This window comes from Podarcis raffonei, chromosome 18 (genome assembly GCF_027172205.1).
Source record: "Podarcis raffonei isolate rPodRaf1 chromosome 18, rPodRaf1.pri, whole genome shotgun sequence".
Taxonomy (NCBI): Eukaryota; Metazoa; Chordata; class Lepidosauria; order Squamata; family Lacertidae; genus Podarcis; species Podarcis raffonei.
In genome coordinates, this window is record NC_070619.1 from 2,873,562 (window position 1) to 2,900,381 (window position 26,820).

Consider the following 26,820-nt stretch of genomic DNA (forward strand, 5'->3'; position numbering starts at 1 on the left):
TCATCTGAAGATCACAGGGTATTTTGCAATATGAAAACACACAAATACATACCATAATAACAAAAACAACACCCTGTCCATAGTTTAAAAGGCCATAGATTGTTTAAATAGTCGGATGGGAGGTGAACTTACTCTCATTTTTGTTTGTTGATCGTTGTGAACAACTGATATTTTTATAAAGTAAAAATACTCTGTCCATGTAATTACTGATCAATCAGCCGTACCGCAAATATTAAAACATGCTTCTCTTAAAACATGCTTATTATTATTTATAAAATAAAATTATATATAATAATAATAATAATAATAATAATAATAATAATAATAATAATAATCTTTTACAGGACTACAGTTAGATATAGGAAGGTTGTGGGCGTGGCTCTATCTCCCCCTGGGCGGAGCCAAGTCGGCGAGAGGGCGTGGCTCAAGCGACGCCTCGGAATCCCCTTCGGGAGCGCCATGGTGGAAGCCGAGCGGGCGAACCATAGAGGTGGAGGATGCCCTTAGAAACACCCAACCGGACGTGACGTCCTCTCCCTCTCCTTCCCTCGCTCTCTATGGGCAAGGAGGACCCGCCGCCTCAACTCGCGGAGCTATAGAAGGACGTGGAACCTGGGGGCCGTGGCGCGGCGTGGTGACGCAAGCGCGCCGGAGGAGAAAGGGGGCGTGGCGCGAGCTGCTCCCTCAGCTGACCGCCGGCCATTTTGTCGCCGCTCCGGCTCTTTCCCGCCGCCGCCGCCGCCGCCGCCCCGCGAAGCTCCCTCAGAGCAGCGCCGGCGGGGCCCGCCAGGGAGAGCGAGCGCCAGGGGCGGGAAGGAGGCATGTGAGGCGCCTTCGCCCGCCGCCGCCTTCGCTTACCTCCGCCTCTTCCCCCCCCCCGGCCGCCCCCCGCTCGCCCCTCACTGCCGCCGCCATGGCGCTGAAGATGGTGAAAGGCAGCATCGACCGCATGTTCGACAAGAACCTCCAGGACCTGGTGCGCGGCATCCGCAACCACAAGGAGGACGAGGTGAGGCGGGCGCTAGTCCTCATGGAAATGGAGGGGCTACCGAGGCGCCGGTCCCGTCAGTCCCTCATGATGCCTCCAGAGGGAAAGCGACCCTTCGAGGCGCTAGTCCTCGTGATTCCCGAGCAAGGAGACCAAGGGGTTGGTGGGGACGAAGCGGGGTTGGGTCTCAAACCTACAACTCCCACCACTGCTGACTAGGGGCGGTGGGAGCTGCAGTCTGGAGGAACGCTGGAGCGTTCAAGGCGCTAGTCCTCGTGATTCCTGAGTTGGGAGCTCTCCTCCGTTGGGGTGGAATGACGGTGTCCCTGCAGGGTTTGGGGGACAGGCCTCTCTCGCCCAGCCCTACCTGGCGTGGCCGGGAATCGAACCCAGGATCTTCTGCAAGCTGAGCTGGGGCCCTACCCTTAAAAGCGTCCAGCCCCATGAATTTTAGGGTAGTGTTCGAAATTAGCCTGGTTTTGCCAGGCTCATTTTGCTACTGGCGCAGGGTCCGCGAAACCACAGTTTAAAAACCTCTGCTTTAGCCCATAGCTATTTCCATTTCCACTCTGTGCATTTCTCTTCCTTGCATACTGGGACAAGTGGATTGTTGTAAGAGCAAGCTACAAGCCAAGCAATGTAGCTGAGATTGTAGAATTGTAGGGTTGGAAGAGATCCCGAGGATCATTTAGCCCCACTCCCTGGCAAACAAGACATTCCGTTGTAGCAACCGCAACATAAATTCAACGTATCATTGGGCGCCTAGCTTATATATATCAGTTTCTAACACTGAACCTAGGCAGCTTGGTCATACAGAGTTGGACCATAGGTCTACACGACTGACAGGAGCTCTTCAGGATTTGTGATCCACAGGAGTGCATAGGTGTTCACTGCACCGCACCCAAGTGTGCTGAAGAGCAAAGCGGAATTTCCTTTCTCAAGCTTTCAGCAGGGGGCGCTCTCAGTTTCCACAAAGACCATGTAACTGGTGGATAGGAATACCTGGTGCAGGGCACCCAGTACTCGAAACTTAGATATATAAGGCAGGCGCCAAATGGCTCCTTCGACCAGGGTTACGGTCACCAAAAAAATGCCTAGTTGCCATTTTTGGACCAGGCAGCTCAAAAGTCGTATATTTTTCAGTACGACTTTTTGGTTCCTGAAATTCATTCTGATTGAGCAGATAGATAGAATTCTATAGGATGTGTTGCTAGTGTGCGAAAACAGTCTGGACCCAAGGATCCCCAGGCGTGCACCTCCAGATGGCAGAGACGTCAGCATCTTAACTTGGTTGCAAGTGGACAGTAGCCAGGTGCAAAATGCGCCTGGTGCCTGGCGAATTTCAAAAGCAGGAGGTATCCTCAGCCACCAGGAGGCTGAGCTGAGGTTGGTGTTAAGTTTCTAGTCCGGGGGGGGGGGTGGAGGGTTGTCTCCAAGCTTCAAAATCACTCTCAACGAGATGGTTCGTGGTGGTGGTGGGGAAACAAATTTTGCATGTATGCTGTAAGAAGTGGGGTCCCCCAAGGAAACAAGTTTGAGGGGGACAGAACTGTTCATGGGGCGTGTCTCTGTTTATCACCATCAATATTTATACACCATTGTAAAGACCCTGAAGCAATATGTCAGTGATGGAGAACCTCTGGCCCTCCAGATGTTGCTGGACTCCAACACCCATCAGTTGCAGTCAGCTGCAGCCGGTGATGAGAGACGGTGGGAGCTCTGGGCAAAAATGATCTGGAACGATACACGTTTCCCCTTCAGTCCAGGGCTTAAGGCAGGCCTGGAAGACCTGTGGCCCTCCAGGAGCCGTTGAACTCCAACTCCCATCAGCCATTATGGTCAGGGTTGATGGGAGTTGGAGTCAGACAACAGCATCTGAAGGACCGCAGGTTCCCCATCCCTCTGCCAGAACCTGGAATAGAGAGGCAATTATGAATGCTTATGTACATCTGGAAGATCTCCCAGTGTCCCACTTCTCTACAGTTATACCAAGTGCTGCTCTTCAGGGTTTTAGATGGAGAAGCTGGGTCCAAGTTTTGTAGGACTATAACTTCCATGATCCTTGGCCATTGTGGCAGAGGGGTGCCAGGAATCTTGGCAAACCTGGTTGGCTGCAGGCTCCCCATACCCACCCAAACTAAAGATGGCAGAGGACCCCCAGGACCTTCTGCAATCAAAGCATGTGCTCTACCACTGAAGCACCGCCCTTTCCCCATGACCGATCCTGCCTTACTTCCACTTTGCAAGAAAGCTTGGCATGTCTGTCAGCTGATGAGAGTAAGGACCAAGCAAATGCCTTTTGACTGCAGACCTGAAAGAGGAACTGCCACAGAATATCTGCAAGAAAACGCGTGGGTTGGGTGAAGGAAGTTGCAGGAATCACAGAATTGTAGAGCTGTGGAATTGGAAGGGACCCCAATGGTCATCTAGTCCAACCCCCCTGGAATGCAGGAATCTCAGCTAAAGCATCCCGGACAAATGGCCATTTAGCTTCTGTTTAAAAGCCTCCAAGGAAAGGGAGTTTAGTTGGAATCTCCTTTCTTGTAACTTGAAGCCATGAGTTCAGGTCTTACCCTCCAGAGCAGGAGAAAACAAGCTGGCTCCCTCTTCCATGTGGCAGCCCTTGAGATATTTGAAGATGTCTATCATATCTCCTCTCAGTCTCCTCTTTCCCAGGCTAAACATCCCCAGCTCCTTCAACTGTTCCTCATAAGGGCAGCATCAGGCGGAGCCACAGTGGGGCTACTGGTCCCCTGCTCACCTGCCTCTAGGCCACGGGTCCAGCTTGTCAAAGGACTCGGGGTGGCAGACTGGGCAATGAGCTGCAGCAAGGCCTGGAAAAGATCCACATACGGAATGGGAGACACCAGGGCAAGGGACTTATGTAAGAATATTTGCAAGCGGGGAAGCTGAGAGTGCCACCCGTTTTCAGAATTGTAGCAAAGCAGCGTTGTCTCCGAGGACTCTTCCATGATGAAATAAATTTTAGTTTTCGAAGTGATTCTTGGATTGCAACATCTTTTCTCTCCCCTTTACCCTGAGATCCCATTTGCTGACTAACTTTCAGGTGAGACCCTTGTCAATGCCTAATAAAAGTTCCAGGCTGCTCCTCAACTGAGAGAGTCTCCCACTTTCAACCCTCCCTTTTGATCATACCAGTTTCGTCCTGTCTAGACCCATTTGGGGAGCTCTCTGTCTCAGAAGAGGAAGCCACTCGCTACAAGAGAGCCTTTCTGGAAATCTCATTGTGTTTCTTTGGAGAGCTTTGCGGCGCTGGCCTTGAAGTGTTTGTGATGTGGTCAGAGAGTTAAAACAAGTGTCTATTGTGTGAAGGCACAGAGATAACAGATACAGCACTCATTTTTTTATCAGGAAGGAGGTGACAGTCTGTAAATATATTGCTTTTTCTTCTTTTAGCTGCCCTTGACTAGATTGGGTGGTGGGTGGGGAGCTGGTCTGCGACCCCTTAAGAAGCATACCTTTGCTATCAACATACAATTTTGAATGCAGTTCGTAGCCTGAGCAGCCCAGCTTGCTTGTAAATAATCATGCACTTACTGCAAATTGGTATGTGTGGCTGGGGGAGAGATTCAGGGAAGTAACCAAGAACCTCCGCGCCTTTCACTTAGTTCTCCTTTCCTCATTCCTGAAATGAGATTGTGAGCTCGAGCGCAGCATGTGCCATTTTAACTTTGTTTACAGTGCTTGGATGCTAAATATTGGAGGAATTTTTATTACACATTTGGAAATAGAAAGAGGGTTTTTTCAGGCCATGAATGGCCAAACATTGGCACTAGGGTACTTTTGTGTCCAGGTTTGGGGTCTGGGGTAGGCTGTATAAAGAACATAAGATGTTGGATTGGGCAAGTGGCCCAACTAGTCCAGCACAGCGTTCAAAATCTGCACCTGCTAACAGCCACTTGCAACCAATTGAAGCTGCCAGGATGCTGCCTGACGTCTCCACCAGCTGGAGGTGTACACCTGGGGATCCTTGGATCTTAACTGTTTTCCCACACTAGCAATGCATCCTTCAGAATTCTATCCATTATATTTTATCTACACAATCGGAATGAAGCAGGAACCAAAAAGTCATATACACAACTTTTGAGCCATCTGGCACCAAAGTGGCAACTAGGCATTCAATTCTGGCGACTGTAACCCTGGTCTAAGGAGCCATTTGGTACCCAGCTTATACATATATCTGTGTTTCTAACACTGCTCATGGGGGGGGGGGAGTTTCAGAGTGAAATCGGGAAAAGCAACACCTACAAAAGGACATGCATCGTTGCCTCTGCTTGCATGTGGGGAAAGCAATCTGCTGGTGTTAAAAAATCAACAATATTGGGAGCCTGGCGAGAGGGTGAGGTGTTTGGGGAGCGCTTTTAATGACTCCAGGGATGATATGGCACTTCTTACAGTGCTGAGCCACCCGAGTGCTTCTGCTCAGGAAATTAGTCATCCCCTCCTTTTTTTAAAAAAAATAAAAGTGTTCATGTTGACTGAAGGATTGGTTCCCAGTGGCAGATAGCAGAAGGCCTGCTCTCTTGTGAGCTTTTAACTTCTGGACACGTCACTCCTAGTCCATTGGGAAGCCTCCTGAAATGGTTTGTTGCTCCTCTCTCTCCCGCCCCCCATCTCCCAAATTCCTGCCAATGAAGAGCAGCCGCTGGCTCAGTTTCATAGCAGAAACGCCAGGAAGGACTTTGCTGTGCTGGCCAAGGGGCCAAGTGGGCTCTGGATGCAGAAGCTAGCCTCCTGAAAAGAAAATAAGCTTGACTCTGGCAGTTTGAAGCTGCAAAATGAGCTGTGTCAGGTGTATTGGAGGCCCCCTCTAGGATTGACCAATCGCAAAGTGTACCTTATGTGAAACCTCTTATAGCTGCAGAGACATAGCATTATGAAAATGGCTATACATTATTCCCCCATTGCAGGGATGATCCTTGGGGTCCCTTCCAACTCTACAATTCTATGATTCTAAGACATGCTCCCATGCTCAAGCTATGTCCCAATGTAGTCTTCCCTTGCAGTGTGTGTCTAGCTTACCTGAACCAGGGGAGATTCCAGTTCAATGCTAGGAAGCACTTTCTGGCAGTAAGAGCTGTTTGGCAGTGGCATGCACTCCCTTGGAAAGTGGGCTCTCCTTCCTTGGAGGCTTTAAGCAGAGGTTGGTTGGATGCCTGTCCGTCAGGGATTTTAAAGCTGTGATTCCTGCATTGCAGGGGGCTGGGCTTGATGGCCTTTGGAGGCCCTTCCAACACACTTATGATTCTATGCAGGGTTGTGTTCCTTTGGGGTCATGGTGGTCATCACAGCACTTCATGCCTTAGGTGCATCTAGCCTTCACTGCCAACCATCTTGGGTTGTGGTCAGTATTAGAAACTCCCAATATATAAGCTAGATGCCTAAAGGTAAAGAGACCCCTGACTCTTAGGTCCAGTCACAGACGACTGTGGGGTTGCGGCGCTCATCTCGCTTTACTGGCTGAGGGAGCCGGCGTACAGCTTCCGGGTCATGTGGCCAGCATGACTGACCCGCTTCTGGTGAACCAGAGCAGCGCACGGAAACACCGTTTACCTTCCCACCAGAGTGGTACCTATTTATCTACTTGCACTGCATGCTTTCGAACTGCTAGGTTGGAAGGAGCAGGGACCAAGCAACGCGAGCCAAACAGCTCCTTAAACCAAGGTTACAGTCGCCAAAACGGAATGTCTAGTTGCCATTTGAGAGCAAGATGGCTCTAAAGTCTTATTTTTCAAATGACGGACTGACTGTGATTGATTCTCAGCTAAATATCTGGCTAGTTCAGAGGACAACCTTGATCTCGTTTAAGAGCTTTGAGAACTTGAAAGAAGGAAAGTCACTTGATCCAGGGACAGTCCAGATACCCACAATCCACTCATTGCAATTAGGACAGAAGATTAAAGAGGGCCGTCGACCGCGCCCTGTGCAAAGAGCAAGAATAGACTTCCCTGTCTCTGATTCCTGTTGAAAGTGCTGGCAGAAGGTTGGCCTGGTAGCCTCTAAAATGTTCTTGCTCCATTCTGTGGTTTATGCTCCTCCGCTAGCCGGCTTGAGATCTGCCTCCTGTCCACACCCACGGAGCTCTTTTAGCAGCCTCTCCTTGCAAAGATTTAACACAAGCCCAACATGCTCCCAGTCACAGGGTTTTGTCCCATCGTGGAAGCCAGGCGAGGCCATTATTGAAAACGGCTGCTCGAGGCAAGCAGCACTGAGGTCAGCCGCCTTCAAGGAGTTGCTAAATGTCAAGGGAAAGGTAGAGAGTCCCCATGTTAAGCCAACACATTTCAGAATTCTGGGATAGGAGCACTGGACCTGCTGAACACATACTCTGAATATGGCGCATTTGAGACTCAGACCCCTAACAGCTTCGGTCGGTAAAAAATGGTCTCCTGCCTGAGTCCCTGGAGAGCTGCTGCTGGTCAGAATAGAGAATTATGAGCTAGATGAACCTGGTATAAATAAGGCCGCTTTCCAGATCCTCAGAAACACACTCCCCCCTTCTTTTCTGCATTTCCCATTTAAATTTGGCCACCACACCCTTACACCCAGAAGGACTGAAGCAGGAGTTGACTGACCTCGTGCCATTCCTGACCATTGGCTGTGGGGCTTGTATTCAGTCAATGTCGGGGGGGGGCACTGATATAATATACTGCCTACAATCAGAGGTGCCCACCCACTGATCCTCTGTAGGAAACGGCATGCTCACTTGACAGCTTTGTAATCTCTGCATGGGGAGAGATCTTGTTTGAATCAGAGACAGAGCAGGAGTTACCTGCCCCAGCCCCAAGGAGGCTGTATGGCCAGACCAGTAAATCATACAGAAGTGCAGCAGGCGGCCTCAGGGTTTTTTGGGGGGAATCCAATTCCGCATGGCATAATGTGTGGGAGCAACTGGTTTCAGGGTTTTACATTCAAAACAGCAGCCATGCAATCGAGTTTGCTTCTCTTTTTATATACATCAAAACGTAAGGCTGTCCATCGCGCAACCCCCCCCCCCTTGGGAGGATTTGTAGTGCCACATCATAACTCTGGATTTGCCTGAAGAAATGTGGCTTTGGAAGGTGAAAAATGAGCTTTGTAGTTGCATGGTGCAAGAAGGAGAAGCTTTGGAAGGTGGATGTGGTGGATGGCAGGATGGTTGGTGAGCAGAGCACGCAGGGGCACAGAAGATGGTCCGAATTAGTTATCTCACTGCCCTCCCCAACTCCCATCAGCGCAAGCGGCCACCTTGGCCCCATGGTCAGGTAACAGATACCAAAAGCAGCAACAGATTGGCCTACTGATTTATGCAAAATAAAAAAAATCTGGATAATGGAGCAGAAAACCCAGTTAAGATGCAACTAAGGTGATAAGTCTTCCAGTGAGCTGTCAGGGTCCCATAAGTCAGAGCTGAATTATTCTCTCCCCCCTGCCCCCCCCCCATCGCTTGTCAGCTGTGCAATGGATCTCTGAACACATTGTTAACTTGCACTAAATATTTGATGGCCATGTCGCGGCAGGAAAAGACAGATGTCATGGAATCCATCAGGCACGTATCTAATTTCCCAGGCCCCACTGCTCACTTGTGGGGAGCAGAGTGGGAAGTACCTAGGGACAAAAATGTGCCAGGTTAAAGATTTGGTAACTGGGGAAGACAAGAGAAACCAATTATCTGGCAATGTTTATTAAAAGCCACAGTACTTTCTAGAGCAGGGATGGAGAAGTTTACTTTAGAATGCGTTTCTGACTAGCCCTCAAAACTGTGCCCAGGTCATACATTTCACGGGCTGCCGCCGCCTCCCCCCCCGGGCTGGAATGTTTCATTGAAATATGATGATGCTTCTTGATTGACTGGATGAAGGATAAAGAGTGTGTGTGTTAAGAAACTGGACAAAAAGCACACAGATAGAATTTACATCAGTTGCCCTGCCCACTTTTAGTAGCATTGGTCATGCAAATGAGGTCGTCGTCAAACTTGGGTCTTTTTAATCAAGGGGAAAAAGAAATTGAGGACACCAGAAGCATATGGAGCCCACATTCACATGATGTCCTGGTTGTTTCCCGCTTGGACTACTGCAATGTTCTCTGTGTGGGGCTGCCTTTGAAGGTGACTCAGAAACTACAACTAATGCAGAGTGCGACAGCTAGACTGGGGACTGGGAGTGGCCGCTGGGACAATATAACACTGGTCCTGAAAGACCTGCATTGGCTCCCGGTACATTTCCAAGTGTTGGTGCTGACCTTTAAAACCCTAAACAGCCTGGGTCCTGTATACCTGAAGGAGTATCTCCACCCCATTGTTCAGCCTGGACACTGACGTCCTCCTCTGAGGGCCTTCTGGCGGTTCCCTCACTGAGAGAAGTGAGGTTACAGGGAACCAGACAGAGGGCCTTCTTGGTGATGGCACCTGCCCTGTGGAACGCCCTCCCATCAGATGTCAAGGAAATAAATAACTACAGTCATACCTTGGTTGTTGAACGCCTTGGTACTCGTCTGTTTTGGCCCCTGAACGCAGCAAACCCGGAAGTGAGTGCTCCGGTTTGCGAACTTTTTTGGAAGCCAAGTGTCCAATGCGGCTTACGCGGCTTTCGATTGAGTGCAGGAACCTCCTGCAGCCAATCAGAAGCCTCGCCTTGGTTGTCGAACATTTTCAGAAGTCAAGCGGACTTCTGGGACAAATTCCATTCGACAACCAAGGTACAACTGTATCAGACTTTTAGAAGACATCAGAAGGCAGCCCTGTATAGGGAAGTTTTTTCAATGTTTGATGTTTTAGTACGTTTTTATATATGTTGGAAGCCGCCCAGAGTAGGGCTTCCAACAGTTGGCTGGGCAGGGTACAAGTAATAAAATGATGATGATGATGATTGATGATGAAATCAGGACCCCACAAAACCTCCCCTTGAGGTGTGGACTTCAGCATCATGGCAGGATCCATGTACACAGAGGGCGATATTTTGACTCCCTTCCTAAATTATTTCTGCTTCTCTTCTGTCTCCCATTCCCTCCCCTCCCAAATCGCACTTTGCTTTATCATGCGAAGCTCGCTTTTAGCAAGCTTAATTAACGAAGTCTAAATCAGTAACTGTGCAACACCTTTGGAGAGGGAATGTTAATTGCCTTTTGCATCCAGATCTGCTAGTGACCCACAAAGGGGAGGGGTGCCTAACATTTATATCATGTCAGCAGTGTGACCTGCCTATCCCCAGCTCCAGGTAGAGCTAGGTGTGTCCTCTTGAAGCCCTGGATAGCTGCTGCCGGTCAGTGCAGACAGTACTATGCTAGATTGACCAGTCTGGCATAAGGCATCATCCTTTGTTTGACATGCGCGCTTGGGGAGGCCAGACAAAACTTTCCGTGCCTAAGAACGAAATGTGTGCTGGGTACTGGACCTTTGGGGACAATCTTGCCTGAGCAGGAGATTTCCAGTGACTTCCTTAACCCACAACTCCTTCCTCTCCATCCCTCCAGGCAAAGTACATCTCTCAGTGCATCGATGAGATCAAGCAGGAACTGAAGCAGGATAACATTGCCGTGAAAGCCAATGCTGTCTGCAAGCTCACCTACGTAAGTGTCTCCCTCACCTGTGGGTCAGGTTTCTGCCATGCGGCCTGCGGGGCAGGCAAGTGAGCCTGTTCCGCGAGGAGCCTCCCAAGGCGAAGCAGCCCTCTTCGTTTCCGACTGCATCCCATAACTCTGTCTCCCCGTAGTAGAGGTGGGGAGTAAACAGAAGAATTTCCCAGTTGGATCAGGCCAGTGGCGCTTCTGGTTCTCAAAAGAAGCCAACCAGATGTTCACAAGCAGGCTCTGAACACAGCAGCACTTTCCCCTCCAGCAAGTGGTATCTGCTGCCTCCAGCTGCGGAACATACATTGTGTTCCTGTATCAGTGTTACTTCCACGGAACGTGAGGTGGTGTCAAATTGCAAACTTGACAACTCTTAAAACCTTAGTATATACAGTGCCAAAATAAAAATGACATTGTACAGTGGTACCTCTGGATACGAACGGGATCCGTTCTGGAGCCCCGTTCGCATCCTGAAGTAAACGTAACATGCGACTGCGCGTGACGTCATTTTGAGCACATGCGTGAGCGGCGAAACCCTCTCCGTTACTTCCGGGTCGCCGCAGAGCGCAACCCGAAAATATTCATCCCAACGCTACTTCAACCTGAGGTATGACTGCATGAGGTTTGCATATACAAGCATGTTTTCAGGCTGACCATGAAACAGATCGAAATCCGGATATCTCATTGTTGCACTTGTCATTTTGATTTTGTCATTGTATGTATTACCATTGTATGTACCACCTTTTTTTGGCCAAATTACGCTGTGAAAATTAAGGTGCGCATTAGATCCGATGGCGCGTTAGACTTGAGTAAATACGGTAATTAAGATTTCATGTATTAGAGATTGTTGAAATGCCGCACATTATTAATGAATTTGCATAAACTACATACAGAATTCTCAAGTTTTTGATTTATCTCTATTCCTTGGGCGTGGCATTGAGCTTGGCAGGGGTGTCAAAATGGGCAGATGTAAGAAATCTCAGGCCTGTGTGCGCACGGGCTGAATATGGCCCTCCAGTCCTCTCCATCTGGCTGTCCATAGGCGGCTGGACGCAGAGGATTGGTGGGAGGAAACCCCCAAGGGAAGATTCCTGCATTTCAGGGGGTTGGACTAGATGACCCTTGGGGTCCCTTCCAACTCTACAGTTCTACGATCCTGTGATCCTGTACCATCAACTACTTTTGGCCTAGGGCAAAAGCATCTTGGGTGCCACGTACAAAGGCAAGACGCCTTTTCTCCTGCTAATCATAATGTCCCACCCTTGCTGTCCCAAGACTCACACTCTGGCCTTTGTTCCTCCTCCCCTCACAGTTGCAAATGCTGGGCTACGACATCAGCTGGGCAGCCTTCAACATCATCGAAGTCATGAGCGCCTCAAAGTACACCTTCAAAGTAAGTGGCCTGCGTGGGAACCTGGGCTGCCAGGGGGGGAAGGCACCAGGGGGTTCCTGGCAGCTGCCGTGGAAACATATTTCCTCTAAAACGGAGGTTCCCAATCCTATTTGGCCTGCCAAATTCATTCAGAAAATGAAAAAATATATATACTCAGCGCCCCTCTGGAAACCTACTGGCTTTAAGCGAACAAAGAGAAAGATGCAGTGACAAATTTGCGTTCTTTGATGTACAGTGGTACCTCGGGTTACAGACGCTTCAGGTTACAGACTCTGCTAACCCAGAAATAGTACCTCGGGTGAAGAACTTTGTTTCAGGATGAGAACAGAAATTGCATGGCAGATTAAGAATGGACCTCCAGAACGAATTAAGTGCTTAACCCAAGGTATCACTGTATGTATATTTCTACCTACCCCCTATAACATAGCGAAGGAAGACGTTGTTGTAAATAAGACACCTTGAGAGCTTGAAATTATACAATTATTTATTAAAACCAAACATAGCAACGTTCGCATTACACCCCAAAAATTAAGATAATTAAGGATAACATTAAAATAAAAATTACGAATAACATTAAAAATAGTCTGTGAATATGTTTTTTGAGCATTCCTGTGCACAGTGGCAATGAGTCCCTTTCAGCCTTCGATACTGACTCGCCTTCCCTCTTTCCTAACCCTGCAGAGGATCGGGTACCTGGCAGCCTCGCAGTGCTTTCACGAAGGGACCGACGTCATTATGCTGACAACGAACCAGATCCGAAAGGTGAGTGTCGCCATTCCAGAAGAGCTGCTGCCTGTTACTAGTGCCTCCTCCTGCGAGACCACCGGCCTGTTTTCTTCCTTATGACTTAAGAAATGTAGGTCACACCCTTCAGTTTGATTGATTGATTGATTAAATTTTACACCATCCTATACCCATAGCTCTCAGGGCAGTTCACAACACAAAGTTACAATACGAAAGCACGAAATACATAATGAAAATAATTACTAATGTGTGCAAACTTGCAGAAATCACACTCCCCAACAAAAGCGCCTAACCAGCCCTCCAGCCCACAAATAACAAAAATCAAAATAACATGTAAAAACAATTTTAAACAACAGCTTTTAAAAATCTAACAGCAGCGGTCTTTAGCTACTACAGTGGTACCTCGGTTTAAGAGCAGGCCAGTTTAAGAACTCCGCAAAACTGGAAATAGTGTCTTGGTTTGAGAACTTTACCTTAGTCTAAGAACGGAATCCGAACAGTGGGAAGGGCACCGGCGGTGGGAGGCCTCATTAGGGAAAGCGCGCCTCGGTTTAAGAACGGTTTCACTTTAAGAATGGACTTCTAGAACGGATTAAGTTCGTAAACCAAGGTACCACTGTACTTGCATTAGAACACAGGTCTCCCCACATGGTCCTGCTAGCTAGGGATGATGGGAGTTGCCCCAAAACATCTGGAGACCCAAATTTCAGAAACGCTGGGTCAGAGCATTGAGCCTGGGAGAGACCAGGGTCTGAATCCCCACCCAGCAATGAAGCTCACTGGGTGACCTTGGGCCCGTCACTCACTCTCAGCCTAGCCTATTGCACTGGGCTATTGTGAGGATAAAAGGGTTAGGGGAGAGCTGTGTTCTCCACTCCTTGGAGGAAAAGTGGGATATAAAGACTTCGTCTTTCTAGGTTGAACTCAACTAAGGACTCTTCTCCCTCCTCTTCCCACACCTCTCCCCCCCCCCTCACCCCCTGGCACTCCTTTCCATTTCTCCTCCTATTCTAGGACCTGAGTAGCCCCAACCAGTATGACACCGGCGTTGCACTGACTGGTTTGTCCTGCTTTGTGACTCCTGATCTGGCCAGAGACTTGGCCAACGACATCATGACCCTGGTGAGTTGGGCGGGGGGGGGGGAGCGCCTGGTCTACAATGGTTGCATTGTCCGCTCTTTCTTCTGCCAAGTCATTGGGGGTTTAAAAGCTGTTCAGAAGTCCTTGTCCCACAACTGAGCTCTGTGCTTTGCTCCTCGAGTGCGTAAGAACCATCTCGAAAGCATACGGTTTCAATCGAAATTATTCAACCCCCATTGCAAATCTGGTTTATTATCAAAATTTACAGACTCCTTGTTTGTGAAGGGCTCTCATCTCTTACCTTTTTGGACCATTCTCTTGACTTAGCGATATTTCTAACATGCAGCCAAATTTGACACTCGGCAAACCCCTAGCCGGTTCAGGTATTTCATGTGTTCCAGCTCAAGCACGTCAGGTGTGCTTGAGACAACACCTGTTGTATTTGTGCTGTTGTGAGGGATTCCATTCAGGGGACCGAATAATAGCGAGACTGGAGAAACCAGTATAAGTTGCATTTTCAGCTGAATTTGGGGAAACCATTGTGTTGAGCTGTTTCAATTGCTTTTGTTTTATTTGCTCATTGCAAACAGCTGGAAGTCTGATAATAAACCTGATTTGCAGTGGGAGTTGAATAATTTTGATTGCAACTGTAGATGGCAACAATTGGACAAATCCCCGGAGAAGATCATCAACGTCCAGTAGCCACGATGGTTATGCTCTGCCCCCAGATTCTTCTGGATAGCAGTTTCTGGAAACTGCAGGAGAGAACTGCAACCTCACTCTTTGCTTACTAGCAGTACCTGTGAAAAGGATCCAGGGGTCTTGGTCAGCCACAAGCTAAACATGTGTCAGCCATGTGATGCAATGGCAAAAAAAGCTAACACTTTCTAGGCTGCATCAACAGAAGCCTAGTGTCCATATCAAGGGTAGTAATAGAACCCCTCTGTTCTGCCTTAGTCAGACCACACTTGGAATACTGTGTCCAATTCTGGGCACCACAGTTTAAGAAGGATGTGGACAAGCTAGAAGGTGTGCAGAGGAGGGCAGGCAGCGGTCATTCCTCCTCTGGTCACTGCCATGGATGTGCCACTTCATTGCCTGCCTCCAGGCACTGTAGCCGTCCGCAAGCGATTCCCACATGGCGGGGTTAATGCTGCCCGCCTTCAGGTCATGTTCGCAGACATCTTTGTAATGCAGTGTTGGTCTGCCATGGGCCCGGTGCCTGGAGCCAGCTCCTGATTTAATAGTATTGTGATTTTATAATACTTCCCACGCTGGCTGGCGAAAGCTCTCTACGTTTTTAGGCAGGGGGCATTCGCATTCCTACCTGGAGGTGTTGTCAGGGCTTGAACCTGGGACCTTCTGCATGCAGCTCAGCTCAACTGCTGAGCTACAGCCCTTCCCAGTGCTGCTGGTTTGCTGTGGTGCAAAAAAAAGAGACCTTGATGCCCTTGTTGTGGAAAAAATGTGAGCTCATTCTCCTCTCCCTGCCCTCCCCAACAGATGTCTCACACGAAGCCTTACATCAGGAAGAAGGCAGTGTTAATCATGTACAAAGTGTTCTTGAAATACCCAGAGTCCCTTCGCCCTGCGTTCCCTCGCCTTAAGGAGAAGTTGGAAGACCCAGATCCCGGTTAGTAAGCTGGATGAAACAGGATCCAGAAGATGGCAAAGACTGCGTGTGTTTGGGGTGGGGAGGGGAAGGGAGCGGCTCCAGGTAGCCTTTCATTGGGTTGTTTTTACCACGTAATGTTGTGTATTTATATTGTGCTTATGTGCTGTAACCGCCCTGAGACCTGCAGGTATAGGGCGGTATACAAATTATAAAATAATTTTTAAAAACCCTGTGGTGGTACATGAATCGAGGGGCACAGGGCTCTCCTAAGTACTCCCAGCACCCCGAAAAAACGACTTTCCCCAGGATAGCTCAGTTGATCAGAGCATGGTGCTGATAACGCCAAGGTTGCAGGTTCAATCCCTGTATGGGATAGCTGCGTGTTCCTGCGTTGCTGGAGGTTGGACTAGATCAGAGCTTTCCAAACTTTAAATGTTGGTGACACACTTTTCAGACATGCATCAGTTTTACTAGCAAACTGGAGGTTAAGCCAACCCCTGTCCGGGAGGAGCACAGGGAGCACAGGGCGTGTTCACATGACATACCTGCACACTGCAGCCAACACACTAAGGAGCCACGACACAAAGATCTGGACCAGATGATCCACTGGGTCCCTTCCAACTCTGATTCTATGACTCCTTGCGGGAAGCCATGTCTCTTTAAAGTGATACCCTGGTGCTTTAAGTTTTTGGAGAAGATGTGTCTTAAATCCGTCAGCCGTTTTGCTCCACAACTCACTCGGACCCCCTCTTCCCTTTATTCCACCCCTCTCCCCCAGGTGTCCAGTCAGCCGCCGTGAACGTCATCTGCGAGCTGGCCAGGCGCAACCCGAAAAACTACCTTTCCCTTGCTCCGCTCTTTTTTAAGCTGATGACGTCGTCCACCAACAACTGGGTCCTCATTAAAATTATCAAACTGGCAAGTACAGGCGGCTTCCTTCGCTCGTAGTGTGAAGACACACACTCTGTCACTTAAGAGGTGAAGAGTTGATGTGAAACAGAGAGGAAAGGAGCAGACACAGCAGGCAGCTTGCTTAACTGGTTTGCGCGGGGAGGTGGCGGCGAAGTGTCTGACTCAGGCTGCAAAGGATTCTGGGAGAGGCTGAAATGTGAGCAAGAGTGTGCAGGGGGAAGCTGCCGTATACCCTGTTGCGGCCCTGATTTTATTTATTTACAGGTGGCTCCAGTTGCATTACGGGTTTGGAGCACCTGGGCATCCTCTTCAGGCTCTGGAGAGGGTCTCCTCGTGAGCCGGAGGAGCAGCAGGGCTTTGTTGAGGCTTCCCATTGGGGCATCTGTTCAGCCCCTGTGAGGGCAGGACGCCTGACTACATGGGCCCCTTTGGGCCTCATCCAGCAGGACTGCTCCTATGTTCAATTTTCAAAAGGGATCAGGAAAATTAATGGAGGAGAAGGCTGTCAAAAGCAGAGGAGAAAGCGGACACAACACTCACCAGTGTAAATTGGGCTACATTCAATTTCACGCATTCCGACAGGGCAAAAATAACTCAAGGAGGGTGTGGTCTGGGGAGAAGCACCGCCCCCCAGGGCTGGCGGGCTGGCTGGATTAGTTAGTTAATTGCTTCCCATCTAACTGGATTGCCCCAGCCACTCTGGGCGGCTTCCAACAAATTGAAAACATCAAGCGCAGTAAAGCATCAAACATGAAAAACTTCCCTATACAAGGCTGCCTTCAAGTGTCTTCCAAAAGCCAGATAGTTGTTTATTTCCTTGACATCTAACGGCAGGGTGCAACTACAAAGAAGGCTGTCTGCCTGGGTTCATGCATCCTCATGTCTTGCAGTGAGGGAACCGCTAGAAGGCCCTCGGAGCTGGACCTGAGTGGACGCTCCTTCAGGTCCTGCAGGACAGCTGTTGTCATCCGGCCATTCAAACATTCTCTCTCCTTTCTTCCTGCAGTTTGGTGCTCTCACTCCTTTGGAACCCAGGCTAGGGAAGAAGCTCATTGAACCCCTCACCAACCTCATCCACAGGTGAGTCAGTCAGTTCTTTGGTGATCCTAGTCCTTACGCCGTTTGTGCAAAGCACCTCTCACGCCTCAGCTGCTGATATCCAAGAATCCCAGCCCCCCGCCTTTGTGTTTCCACTCAAGCACACACTTCTGCCTCTGGGACAGGGTTGCCAGGACACTCTTCACCCCTTAGCCAGCCTCCTGTCACCATTGGGGGGGCGGGGTCTTGTTAAAAGTGCAGCACGCCCTCTCCACCTTTGTCAAGGGAGCACCCCCATCCGTTTTTTAAAAGGACACGTAGGTCCCATGCGAAGTGTTCCACTTAACCCTCCTTTCTCTCCCCAAACAGCCAGCGCGCCCTCTTCCAATTCCCCAAAGAGGGTAGAGTTCATGGCAGCCCCTCCAAAGATAAAAAACTAGTCCTCTTCCAAGAAATGCGCCCAAGTGGACAGTATGTATACTTCAAAGCAAACACAAACCCACCCCCCCAAAACTCCACCACCCCCGTGCTCTGGTCTCCTCCCTCTCTTCTTCACCCTAATTCTGCTGTAGTTGAGTAGCTGTTGGGGCCAGGGGTGGGGGTCGGGTGGGGGGCTACTGGCCGAGAAAACCCTGCGAGGTCCCAAGTTGACGCTCCAACTCTGACCGTTCTTTGATTCTGTGTTAACGGGAGCGGAGCTGGCCGACTTCGAAGATGGCGGTGGCAGGGGTTGGTCTGGAATGAGCAGCCTTCAACTTTTTCAGACCCGGACTTGCCTTTTAACCCAGACGTGTTTTGAGACCAATTTATTATTATTATCATTATTATTAATGTGTTTAATTTGTTGGAAGCCACCCAGAGTGGTTGCGGCAACCCAGTCAGGTGGGCGGCATATAAATAATAATAATAATAATAATAATAATAATAATAATAATAATAGTAATTTTTTATTTTTATTATTTTATTCTCCTTCCTTCCTTCCTTCCTTCCTTCCTTCCTTCCTTCCTTCCTTCCTTTCTCTATTTGGCCATGTATTTCATATGGTCAGAGTGCTGCTGCTGCAACCCACCTTAGATTAGGCCAGTAGTGAGTACCCAGTGGTTTAGAGAAGGGGCTGCGGCTCTGTCCCACGGCCCACCCCTTTGCCCCAATTTGGCCAGTAAAGCCATTTTGCCCAAGCCACAGCCACCCACCTCGCACCGGGCACCATATGCAATGTTAAGTGTGGAGCAGAGGAAACTCTGGCTCAAGTGTGGAGCAGAGGAAACTCTGGCTCAATTTTTTATTATTAAAAACACAGCATATTTTATTCCTATACCAGCTTTTTCTCCAGTGTGGTTCTCAAATCCCTTCCCATTTTATTCTCACAACCACCCTGTAAGTAGGTTAGGCTAAGACGGTTGAATGCTCCCCTAAATGAGCTTGGGGGCTGAGTGGGGGATTTGAGCCCTGGTCTCTCCCAGGTCCTTGTAACCCTTTAACTGTTATGCTGTGCTAGCTTGCCAGGGAGTGAGGGACACAGGAACCTGCTATATATGAAGCCAGACCATTAATCCCTCCATCTGCCTGCTCTGGTTGGCACAGGCTCCCCAGAGGGGACACTTCCCAGTCCTGCTTGGAGATGCTGGAAGAGATTGAACCTGGACGACCTGCCCACAAAACAGGTGTTCTAACCATTTAGCAAGCTGGGAGGACTTTTGAGGGCCCTGCTGACAGGGAGTGTCCGCTGAGCCCTGCAGCTCCTTGCAGAAATAGCCCTTTGAAAGGAGCTTTGCAAGTGGCTGCCAGCTCTCACCTGTGCAGAGAAAAAAAGGTCACCTGGCTTTATTGGGAGGTCAGGGGATTGGCGGTTGAGCAGCCCCACCCACCTGTCAAACTCTGCCCACAAGTGCTGGGGTAAGGATCCCGTTTCCCACCCCTGCCCTAGAAGTTTAAACAGAGCAAGGTGCACAACCCAACAGTAGAACATGGTTTCAGATTGTAGCTTGTTGGCTGCAGAAACACCATAGTTAAGCACGTGAACGCACGCCAAGCCATATTTTACTAAACTGTAGCTGCACAAACCATGGTTTAGCATTAGGTGGGAATCAAGACATGGTTTTATACCATGGACAGTTTAATGGCTCAGCATTCTCTATGTTGCGTAAACCTAATCTCTGCTTCCCAGAGCTGTTCACTTGCTGCCTGCAGAACGGTGTCGGAAATGGGTGCCAGTTCTGCAACATGGATTAGATCAGGGCTTCCAAAATGTGAAAGAAGCAATTAAAGACCAGACCAGCATCTAGCACAGCTGACAAATCATTCTGCAGTCCAGCAAGCCCCCTCGATCCTTTTCAAGGGGGCAGGGAGTTTGGGAACCACTTGCTTAGGTGGTGCTGCTGTTGTCTATTTTTTAAAAAAGGAGAAGTGCGTATCTCTAGCTAGCGCCATTTTCACTGGGTGGACCTCAGCCTGGGGGCTGCTCTGTGGGATGTGGTCCTGGAAGAGGGGGGGAGAGTTGCCACCTGGGATGTTGACGCAGCAGCAGCAGTGGAGGGGTGTGGTTTTTTTGCTTTTGTTCCGTTTTTGCTTTTGTGCTCCTCCCACTTCTCGCACCTCACGGCGATCCCATTCCTCTCTCAAGCGTGCAAAGCTGCATAAATCCCCACGTGGTCCCCACTTCTGGATTCTCCTTAGATGCGGCCAGTTTGGGTGGCGATTGGTACCAGGCCTATGGAGCTTGCCCATCTCCCCCCCCCCACTCCTCTAGGGTAGATTGGCTCCTCCCCTATCAGCACTATGATCCCACCCCATTAAAATAGCCGCCTTCCAACAGGAACCAGAAGAGGGCGCTCTGCCTCTGTTTGTGTGTCGCTCTAGGCCTTTCTCCTTAGCTCTGTGGAAAGCGTGTTGTGGCTCTTCATCCCTTGCGTTCTCCCTCACCTCTCTATGGTTTGGGGCGGGCTGTCTGTGCTGTGGATCTTGCAAATCCAGCGGTCAGAACTGCTTTGCGCTTCCTGAAACAGGCAGCCCATGTGCTGACCTGGGGAAGCAACTGACCTTCAGCCAGGGTTTTGGTTGACAAAACACAGGGCATTTTGATTTCTAAATCCTGATATTTAAAGCTGTAATTCATATGGTTCCTGAACAGGCACGCAGGCTGATTGCTTGATTGCTTGTGAGAATTTGAAAAGTGTTGGTCCCCAACAAAATAGCAACTGTTTGGCTTCCAGTAATATAGATCTGCAAAGATCTGCGCTGTCTGGTGACTTGTTAGTGGGGCAGATTCAAGGGGGCACATGAAACCCACCCACAACTCGGGCTACTTCATCAGAAGGACGGGCCTTGCCCCATCGTGTTCCCACTGCTTTGGTCTGCAGAACTGACTCTTTTTTCCCCAGGGCAGCACCATGTTTCTTCCACGTTCCAATCTTTTAGCAAGACAGCATCTGCTCTCTGCCTTCATTCTATCATGCTTAAAAATGTTTCATCCTGACATGTAGTCATTACACATCTTGGCTTTTGAAACTGTTTACATTCTTCCTTTATATTTTGCTAGTTTTATCATGTCTGTGGATTTTATAGCTAGTCTTTAAGTGGTGTGCTGTATTTTTCCGTGTATAATACACCCCCTATTTTGGGGGACTCAGATTTAAGAAAATGGGGGGAGATGGTCCCATGTATAACATGGGACATTTTAAAGGGGAAAAGCCTAGTCTTATACACGGAAAAATACGGTACGTGTTTTGCTAAATACAGTGGTACCTCGCAAGACGAATGCCTCGCAAGACGGAAAACTCGCAAGAAGAAAGAGTTTTCCGTTTTTCGAGGTGCTTCGCCAGACGAATTTCCCTATGGGCTTGCTTCGCAAGAAGAAAGCCCATAGGGAAATCTCCGGGGACCTCTTTTAAAATGCTGGCGGTCGGGACCTGGACCTCTTCTGAAGGCCAGCGGGGGGCAAAAGTCTTTGCTCCCCCCCGCCTGCCTTCCCGGGACAGCGGAGACTTCTCCGCTGTCCCGGGGCGATCTTAAAATGCTGGCGGGCGGCAGCGAAGCCTTCGCTGCCAACCCCCAGCATTTTAAAAGCCCCCGGGACAGCGGAGACTTCTCCGCTGTCCCGGGCGATCTTAAAATGCTGGCTGGCGGCAGCGAAGCCCTCCTGTCCCCGGAGCTTGCGGGGGTGGGAGGTGGGGAGAAGGGCTTTTCTTCCCACCACCAGCCTTCAGAACAGCCAGAACAGACTGTCCCCGGACCTGGTCTGAAGGCGGTTTCCATAGGAACGCATTGATTGATTTTCAATGCATTCCTATGGGAAACCGTGTTTCGCAAGACAAAAAACTCGCAAGAAGAAAAAACTGGTGGAACGAATTAACGAATTAAGAAGAAAAAACTGGTGGCACCACTGTAATGAACCTGTAATATTGGAAGCTGGGGAATACGGGGTGTTAACAGGAGGGGTTTGCACCTCTAGTGGGGGACACGTCATGTTCCTTCTGGGGTGCTAGGTCCACCTTTGGTCCCCATCCTATACTCTGCTCTCACCTGTGGCTCCTGGAAGCTGTCAGAAATGCAACAGCGGGTGCAATCCCAGAAATGGCTTTGACTGGCCGGCTGAACCAGGCGAGGGGAGCCGATGGGTCTCAAGCCCTCGGTGAGTTAGGAACTTCACCTCCATGTGAAGATAGGCTCCAGTGAAGGGAGCGGACGAGACCAAGGGCAGGTCCAACGGTCAAGATGGCAGTTTCACAAAGTGGCTCACAATAAACAACAATAACTGGCTCAGGACCGCAATACCTCGAGTACTGCCTCTCCCTGTATAAAATGACCCATTCATCACCTGAGGCCCTTTTTTGTGTGCCTCTCCATGTGAGGTCCAGAGGGTGCAGCACAAGAACAGGGCCTTCTCTGAGTGGCTCCCTGTTTGTGGAATGCTCTCCCCAGGAGGTTCGCTTGGTGCCTTCATTATATATTTTTAGGTGCCTGGCGAAAACATTCCTCTTCTCCCAGGCCTTTGGCTGATTAATATTCTACAGCCTTTTAAATGTGTTTGTGAGAAGGGAGAGGGTATTACTGTTTTGATGTTTTGTTTTACTTATTTTCATGTTTTATCCTGTATTTTATTCTGTGACCTGCCCTGAGATCTTACGATGAAGGGCGGTATGCCAATCAGATAAATAATAGAACAACCACAAATGCAACATAAATCGTATGGAATACTTAACAAATCACTATTAACAAACGAACTTTTTAAAAAGCTAAACAGCACAGCCACAACAAAAAAAGTCATACTATGTGATTCACAAAGCACTGCAGCACTCATAATCCACAAAACAATGCTAACAGCATTAGCAAACCAGCAGGCAAAATCACACTAAGCCCTGTTGACTTTGTGCACTCCTATGACTCGCAACCTTCCACTTAGTTCATCACATGCACTTGATGCTTGTGGCAGCAACTCCTTTCTGAAGGCTGCTACGACTGGAGTGTGGGTGGAAAAAGCCATTGCCTTGATGGTCCTAACGTCTCGCGCTGCCTCCAAAAACGGGTAAAACCCGGTCAGCCGGCTAGTGGACACCCATAGCCTTTCTCCTCCATAAATGTGCAATGCTGCAGTACTTTCCTGCGAGCTTTCCAGAGTGCAATAACTCTCTCTTTCCCCCCTCTCAGCACTTCCGCCATGTCGCTGCTTTACGAATGTGTGAACACAGTGATTGCAGGTAAGGAAAGACATTGCCAAGCACGCCATTACTGTTTGCCCCTCCTGACTTGCGTGCTTTGCACCGCACCAATTTAAACTCCCTTTTTTCCCCCCTCCTTCCTCCAGTGTTGATCTCTCTCTCTTCGGGGATGCCCAACCACAGTGCCAGCATCCAGGTACAGTCCCACCTTGGCCTCCCAGCCCTCGCAGCGGCAGCAGCTGAAATTTTGCTGGAGCGCAGAGGGCTTTCCTTGATTGCAGAGGGAGGTGGAAGGTGTCATCCTCTCTGCCGCTTGCAAAAAACTTGTGCGTCATTTCTTTACAGCTCTGCGTTCAGAAGCTGAGGATACTGATAGAAGATTCGGACCAGAACTGTAAGTCTCGGGCCTGTGGGGTGGGGGGAAGTCCTTGGCACCAGGGGCAAGGGAGGGGGCACCCTTAAAATCCTGCTAAATACTAATATGAGTGAGCAGTTGCATTGGCTTAGTCATTTTATGATTACGATTGATTGGTTGAATTTATATACCACCCTATACCCAGAGGTCTCAGGGCAGCTCACAAAATAAAATCAAAATATGAAACCGCTAAATACATAATCAAAATAAAAACAACAACCCAATAACAACCACACCCCCCGCAAAAAACCCCACATTTAAAAAGGGCATAGGATGTCAATCAAATCAACCAAAGGTCTGGTTAAAAAGGAATGTTTTTGCCTGGCACCTAAATGTGTATAATGAAGGCACCAGGCGAACGCCCCTGGGGAGAGCAAATGGGGAGCCAATGCAGAGAAGGCCCCGTTCTTGTGTTGCCACCCTCCAGGCCTCTCGAGGAGGGGGCACATGAAGGAGGGCCTCTGAAGATGATCTCAGGGTCTGGGTAGGTTCATTAGGAAAGAGGCAGTCCTTGAGGTATTGCAGTCCTGAGCCGTTTAAGGCTTTATAGGTCTGTTGAAATCCACTGGGCTTTCCCAACTTGAGTCCGTTGATTTCACGGAATCTGCTCTTGAGTGCAGCTCAGCTTCCCTGGCCTCAACCGCTGCCCCTGGAAATCTTATTTGGCCTTTGTGTGTGCTTGTGTCTCCTCCTCCCCACGTAGTGAAATATCTGGGGCTGCTGGCGATGTCCAAGATCCTGAAAACCCACCCCAAATCGGTCCAGTCCCACAAGGATCTCATCCTGCAGTGCTTGGATGATAAAGACGAGTCCATCCGCCTCCGGGCCTTGGATCTTCTGTATGGGATGGTACGTTCACCTGCCGCCGCAACATAACGGAGGTCTTAACTTTTAGAAATATAGAGACCATACCCGAAAACCCTTAGCAGCAATGCAGCAAGAACACCATCCTTGGAGGCAGGAGGGAGATCAAGCTGGGGAAGGTCCATGGCTCATTGGTAGGGTGCCTGCTTTGCATGAAGAAGGTCCTGGCTCAATTTCTGACCACTCCCAGGTAGGACTGGGCAAGAGCCCCTTCTGAAACCCCAGAGAGCTGCTGCCGGTCAGTGTCAACCGTACTGAGTTAGATGGGGCCAACTGTCTGACTCTGCATAGGGCAGCTTCCTGCATTCCTAAAGCAAACCGTGCTTCATGGGGTGACAGATGTTGCATCCAGAACACTCTCAAAAGCAATAGAAGGCAGTTGTAGAGTTGAAAGGGACCTTCAGCTTCATCCAGCCCAGCCCCCTGCAGTGCCAGAATCACGGCTCAAGAACCCCTGGCAGATGGCCACCCAGCCTCTGCTTAAATGCCTCCAAGGAAGGAGCGTCCACCCCCTTTATACTGTTGAACTTCTTGATGTTTCATTAGTTTCTCTTTTCTTGCCATCTGAATCCATTGTCTGGGGTCCTCCCCACCAGAGCAGTAGAAGACAAGCTGGCTCCACCTTCCATTGAGATATTTGAAGGTGGCTCCACCTTCCATTGAGATATTTGAAGGTGGCTCCACCTTCCATTGAGATATTTGAAGGTGGCTCCATCTTCCATTGAGATACTTGAAGGTGGCTCCATCTTCCATTGAGATACTTGAAGGTGGCTCCACCTTCCATTGAGATACTTGAAGGTGGCTCCACCTTCCATTGAGATACTTGAAGGTGGCTCCACCTTCCATTGAGATATTTGAAGGTGGCCATCTTCCCACCTCTCACTTCTCCTCTTCTTTAGCCAAAACATCCCCAACTCCTTCAGCTGCTCCTCAAAAGGCTTGGTTTCCAGCCCCTTCATCATCTTGGTTGCCAGTGATGTGCAGATTAGGGGAACTAGGCTATGTTCCCAGTTAATTGTTCATGTATGCTTCTGCCCGACTTAGGGAGGTGCGATGGTCATGCACACAACATCAACATGTTGGGACATCACAACATGGATGTTCACCCCCCCCCCAAATCGCCCTCACAAGCTGGCACCATTGTTCCCCGACAAAAAACTTCACTCCGCTGTTGGTCGCCCTCGTCTTAACACGCTACAGCTTGTCAATACCCTCCTTAATGTCCTGCCCCTCCCTCCCCACCAACCGGCCTCTATAACTTCAGGTGTCCAAGAAGAACTTGATGGAGATTGTGAAGAAGCTGATGATCCACGTGGACAAAGCGGAAGGGACAACCTACAGGGACGAGCTGCTGACCAAAATCATTGACATATGTAGCCAGTCCAATTACCAATACATCACCAATTTCGAATGGTCAGTATTTCTGTTTACCTACAGGGCTTCACACATTTCATCTAATACATGTTCCTCTGTTTCATATGTTACCATTTTCTTCTCTTTGCTCAAGTTTTAAATCCTGCCGGCGATTTGATTATGATATTCTTCCATAAATTGCCCATTGTATCGACCTCTTATTTTCACTGTTAGCTTTGCCAGGTCCACATAGTCTGTTAATTTTAAGAGCCGTTCTTCTTTCTCTGGACTTTCTTTCCAGTTCTGCTTGTACAGTGGTACCTCGAGTTAAGTACTTAATTCGTTCCGGAGGTCTGTACTTAACCTGAAACTGTTCTTAACCTGAAGCACCACTTTAGCTAATGGGGCCTCCTGCTGCCACCATGCCGCCGGAGCATGATTTCTGTTCTCAACCTGAAGCAAAGTTCTTAACCTGAAGCACTATTTCTGGGTTAGCGGAGTATGTAACCTGAAGCATATGTAACCTGAGGTACCACTGTATAAGGTTCTGCCTGTTGTTTCTTGCATGCATAAATAAGTTAATCATCTTCTTTGTGGCCTCTGACCCAATTATCCCTAGGAGAAAAGCTTCAGGTTGGTGGGGGGGGGGAAATAACCAGTTTAAATATCTTTTTCATTTCATTTTGTTTTTATTACTTTGTTTTTTAAGGAAAAGACCATAGCTGAGCAGTAGAGCAGTCCACCTTGCGTGCAGCAGGTCTTGGGTACCTTCCCCAGCAACTCCCGTTAGGTCTGAACTAGAAATCCTGGAGAGCCACTTTCATTCACTGTAGACCAGGGCTTCCCAAACTCTCCAGCTGTTTTTGGACTGCAACTCCCATCATCCCTAGCCGAAGAACCAATAATAATAATAATAATAATAATTTATTATTTATACCCCGCCCATCTGGCTGGGCCTCCCCAGCCACTCTGGGCGGCTTCCATAAAAACCAAAAATACAGTAAAATATCACACGTTAAAAACTTCCCTGAACAGGGCTGCCTTAAGATGTCTTCTAAATGTCAGGTAGTTGTTTATCTCTTTGACATCTGCTGGAAGGGCGTTCCACAGGGCGGGCGCCACTACCGAGAAGGCCCTCTGCCTGGTTCCCTGTAGCTTTGCTTCTCGCAATGAGGGAACTGCCAGAAGGCCCTC

At 49.1% G+C, this 26,820-nt stretch overlaps 1 protein-coding gene across 2 annotated transcripts in view; it reads left to right on the forward strand.

The window, feature by feature from the left end:
• The first annotated feature begins 717 nt into the window (after positions 1-717).
• Positions 718-26,820, forward strand: part of AP3D1 (adaptor related protein complex 3 subunit delta 1) — a 47,523-nt gene continuing 21,420 nt past the window's right edge. The window contains exons 1-13 of one of the 2 annotated variants that reach the window (XM_053372478.1): positions 718-1,009; positions 10,460-10,555; positions 11,868-11,948; positions 12,630-12,710; positions 13,707-13,814; positions 15,276-15,405; positions 16,166-16,305; positions 17,306-17,379; positions 22,984-23,033; positions 23,141-23,190; positions 23,340-23,388; positions 24,113-24,258; positions 25,538-25,686. In XM_053372478.1, the coding sequence (XP_053228453.1) occupies positions 914-1,009; positions 10,460-10,555; positions 11,868-11,948; positions 12,630-12,710; positions 13,707-13,814; positions 15,276-15,405; positions 16,166-16,305; positions 17,306-17,379; positions 22,984-23,033; positions 23,141-23,190; positions 23,340-23,388; positions 24,113-24,258; positions 25,538-25,686 (1,250 nt within the window). In that variant the 5' untranslated portion in view covers positions 718-913. Of the gene's footprint in view, positions 1,010-10,459; positions 10,556-11,867; positions 11,949-12,629; positions 12,711-13,706; positions 13,815-15,275; positions 15,406-16,165; positions 16,306-17,305; positions 17,380-17,706; positions 17,809-22,983; positions 23,034-23,140; positions 23,191-23,339; positions 23,389-24,112; positions 24,259-25,537; positions 25,687-26,820 lie in introns of those variants that run through there. The other variant, XM_053372477.1, reaches the window with a different exon arrangement.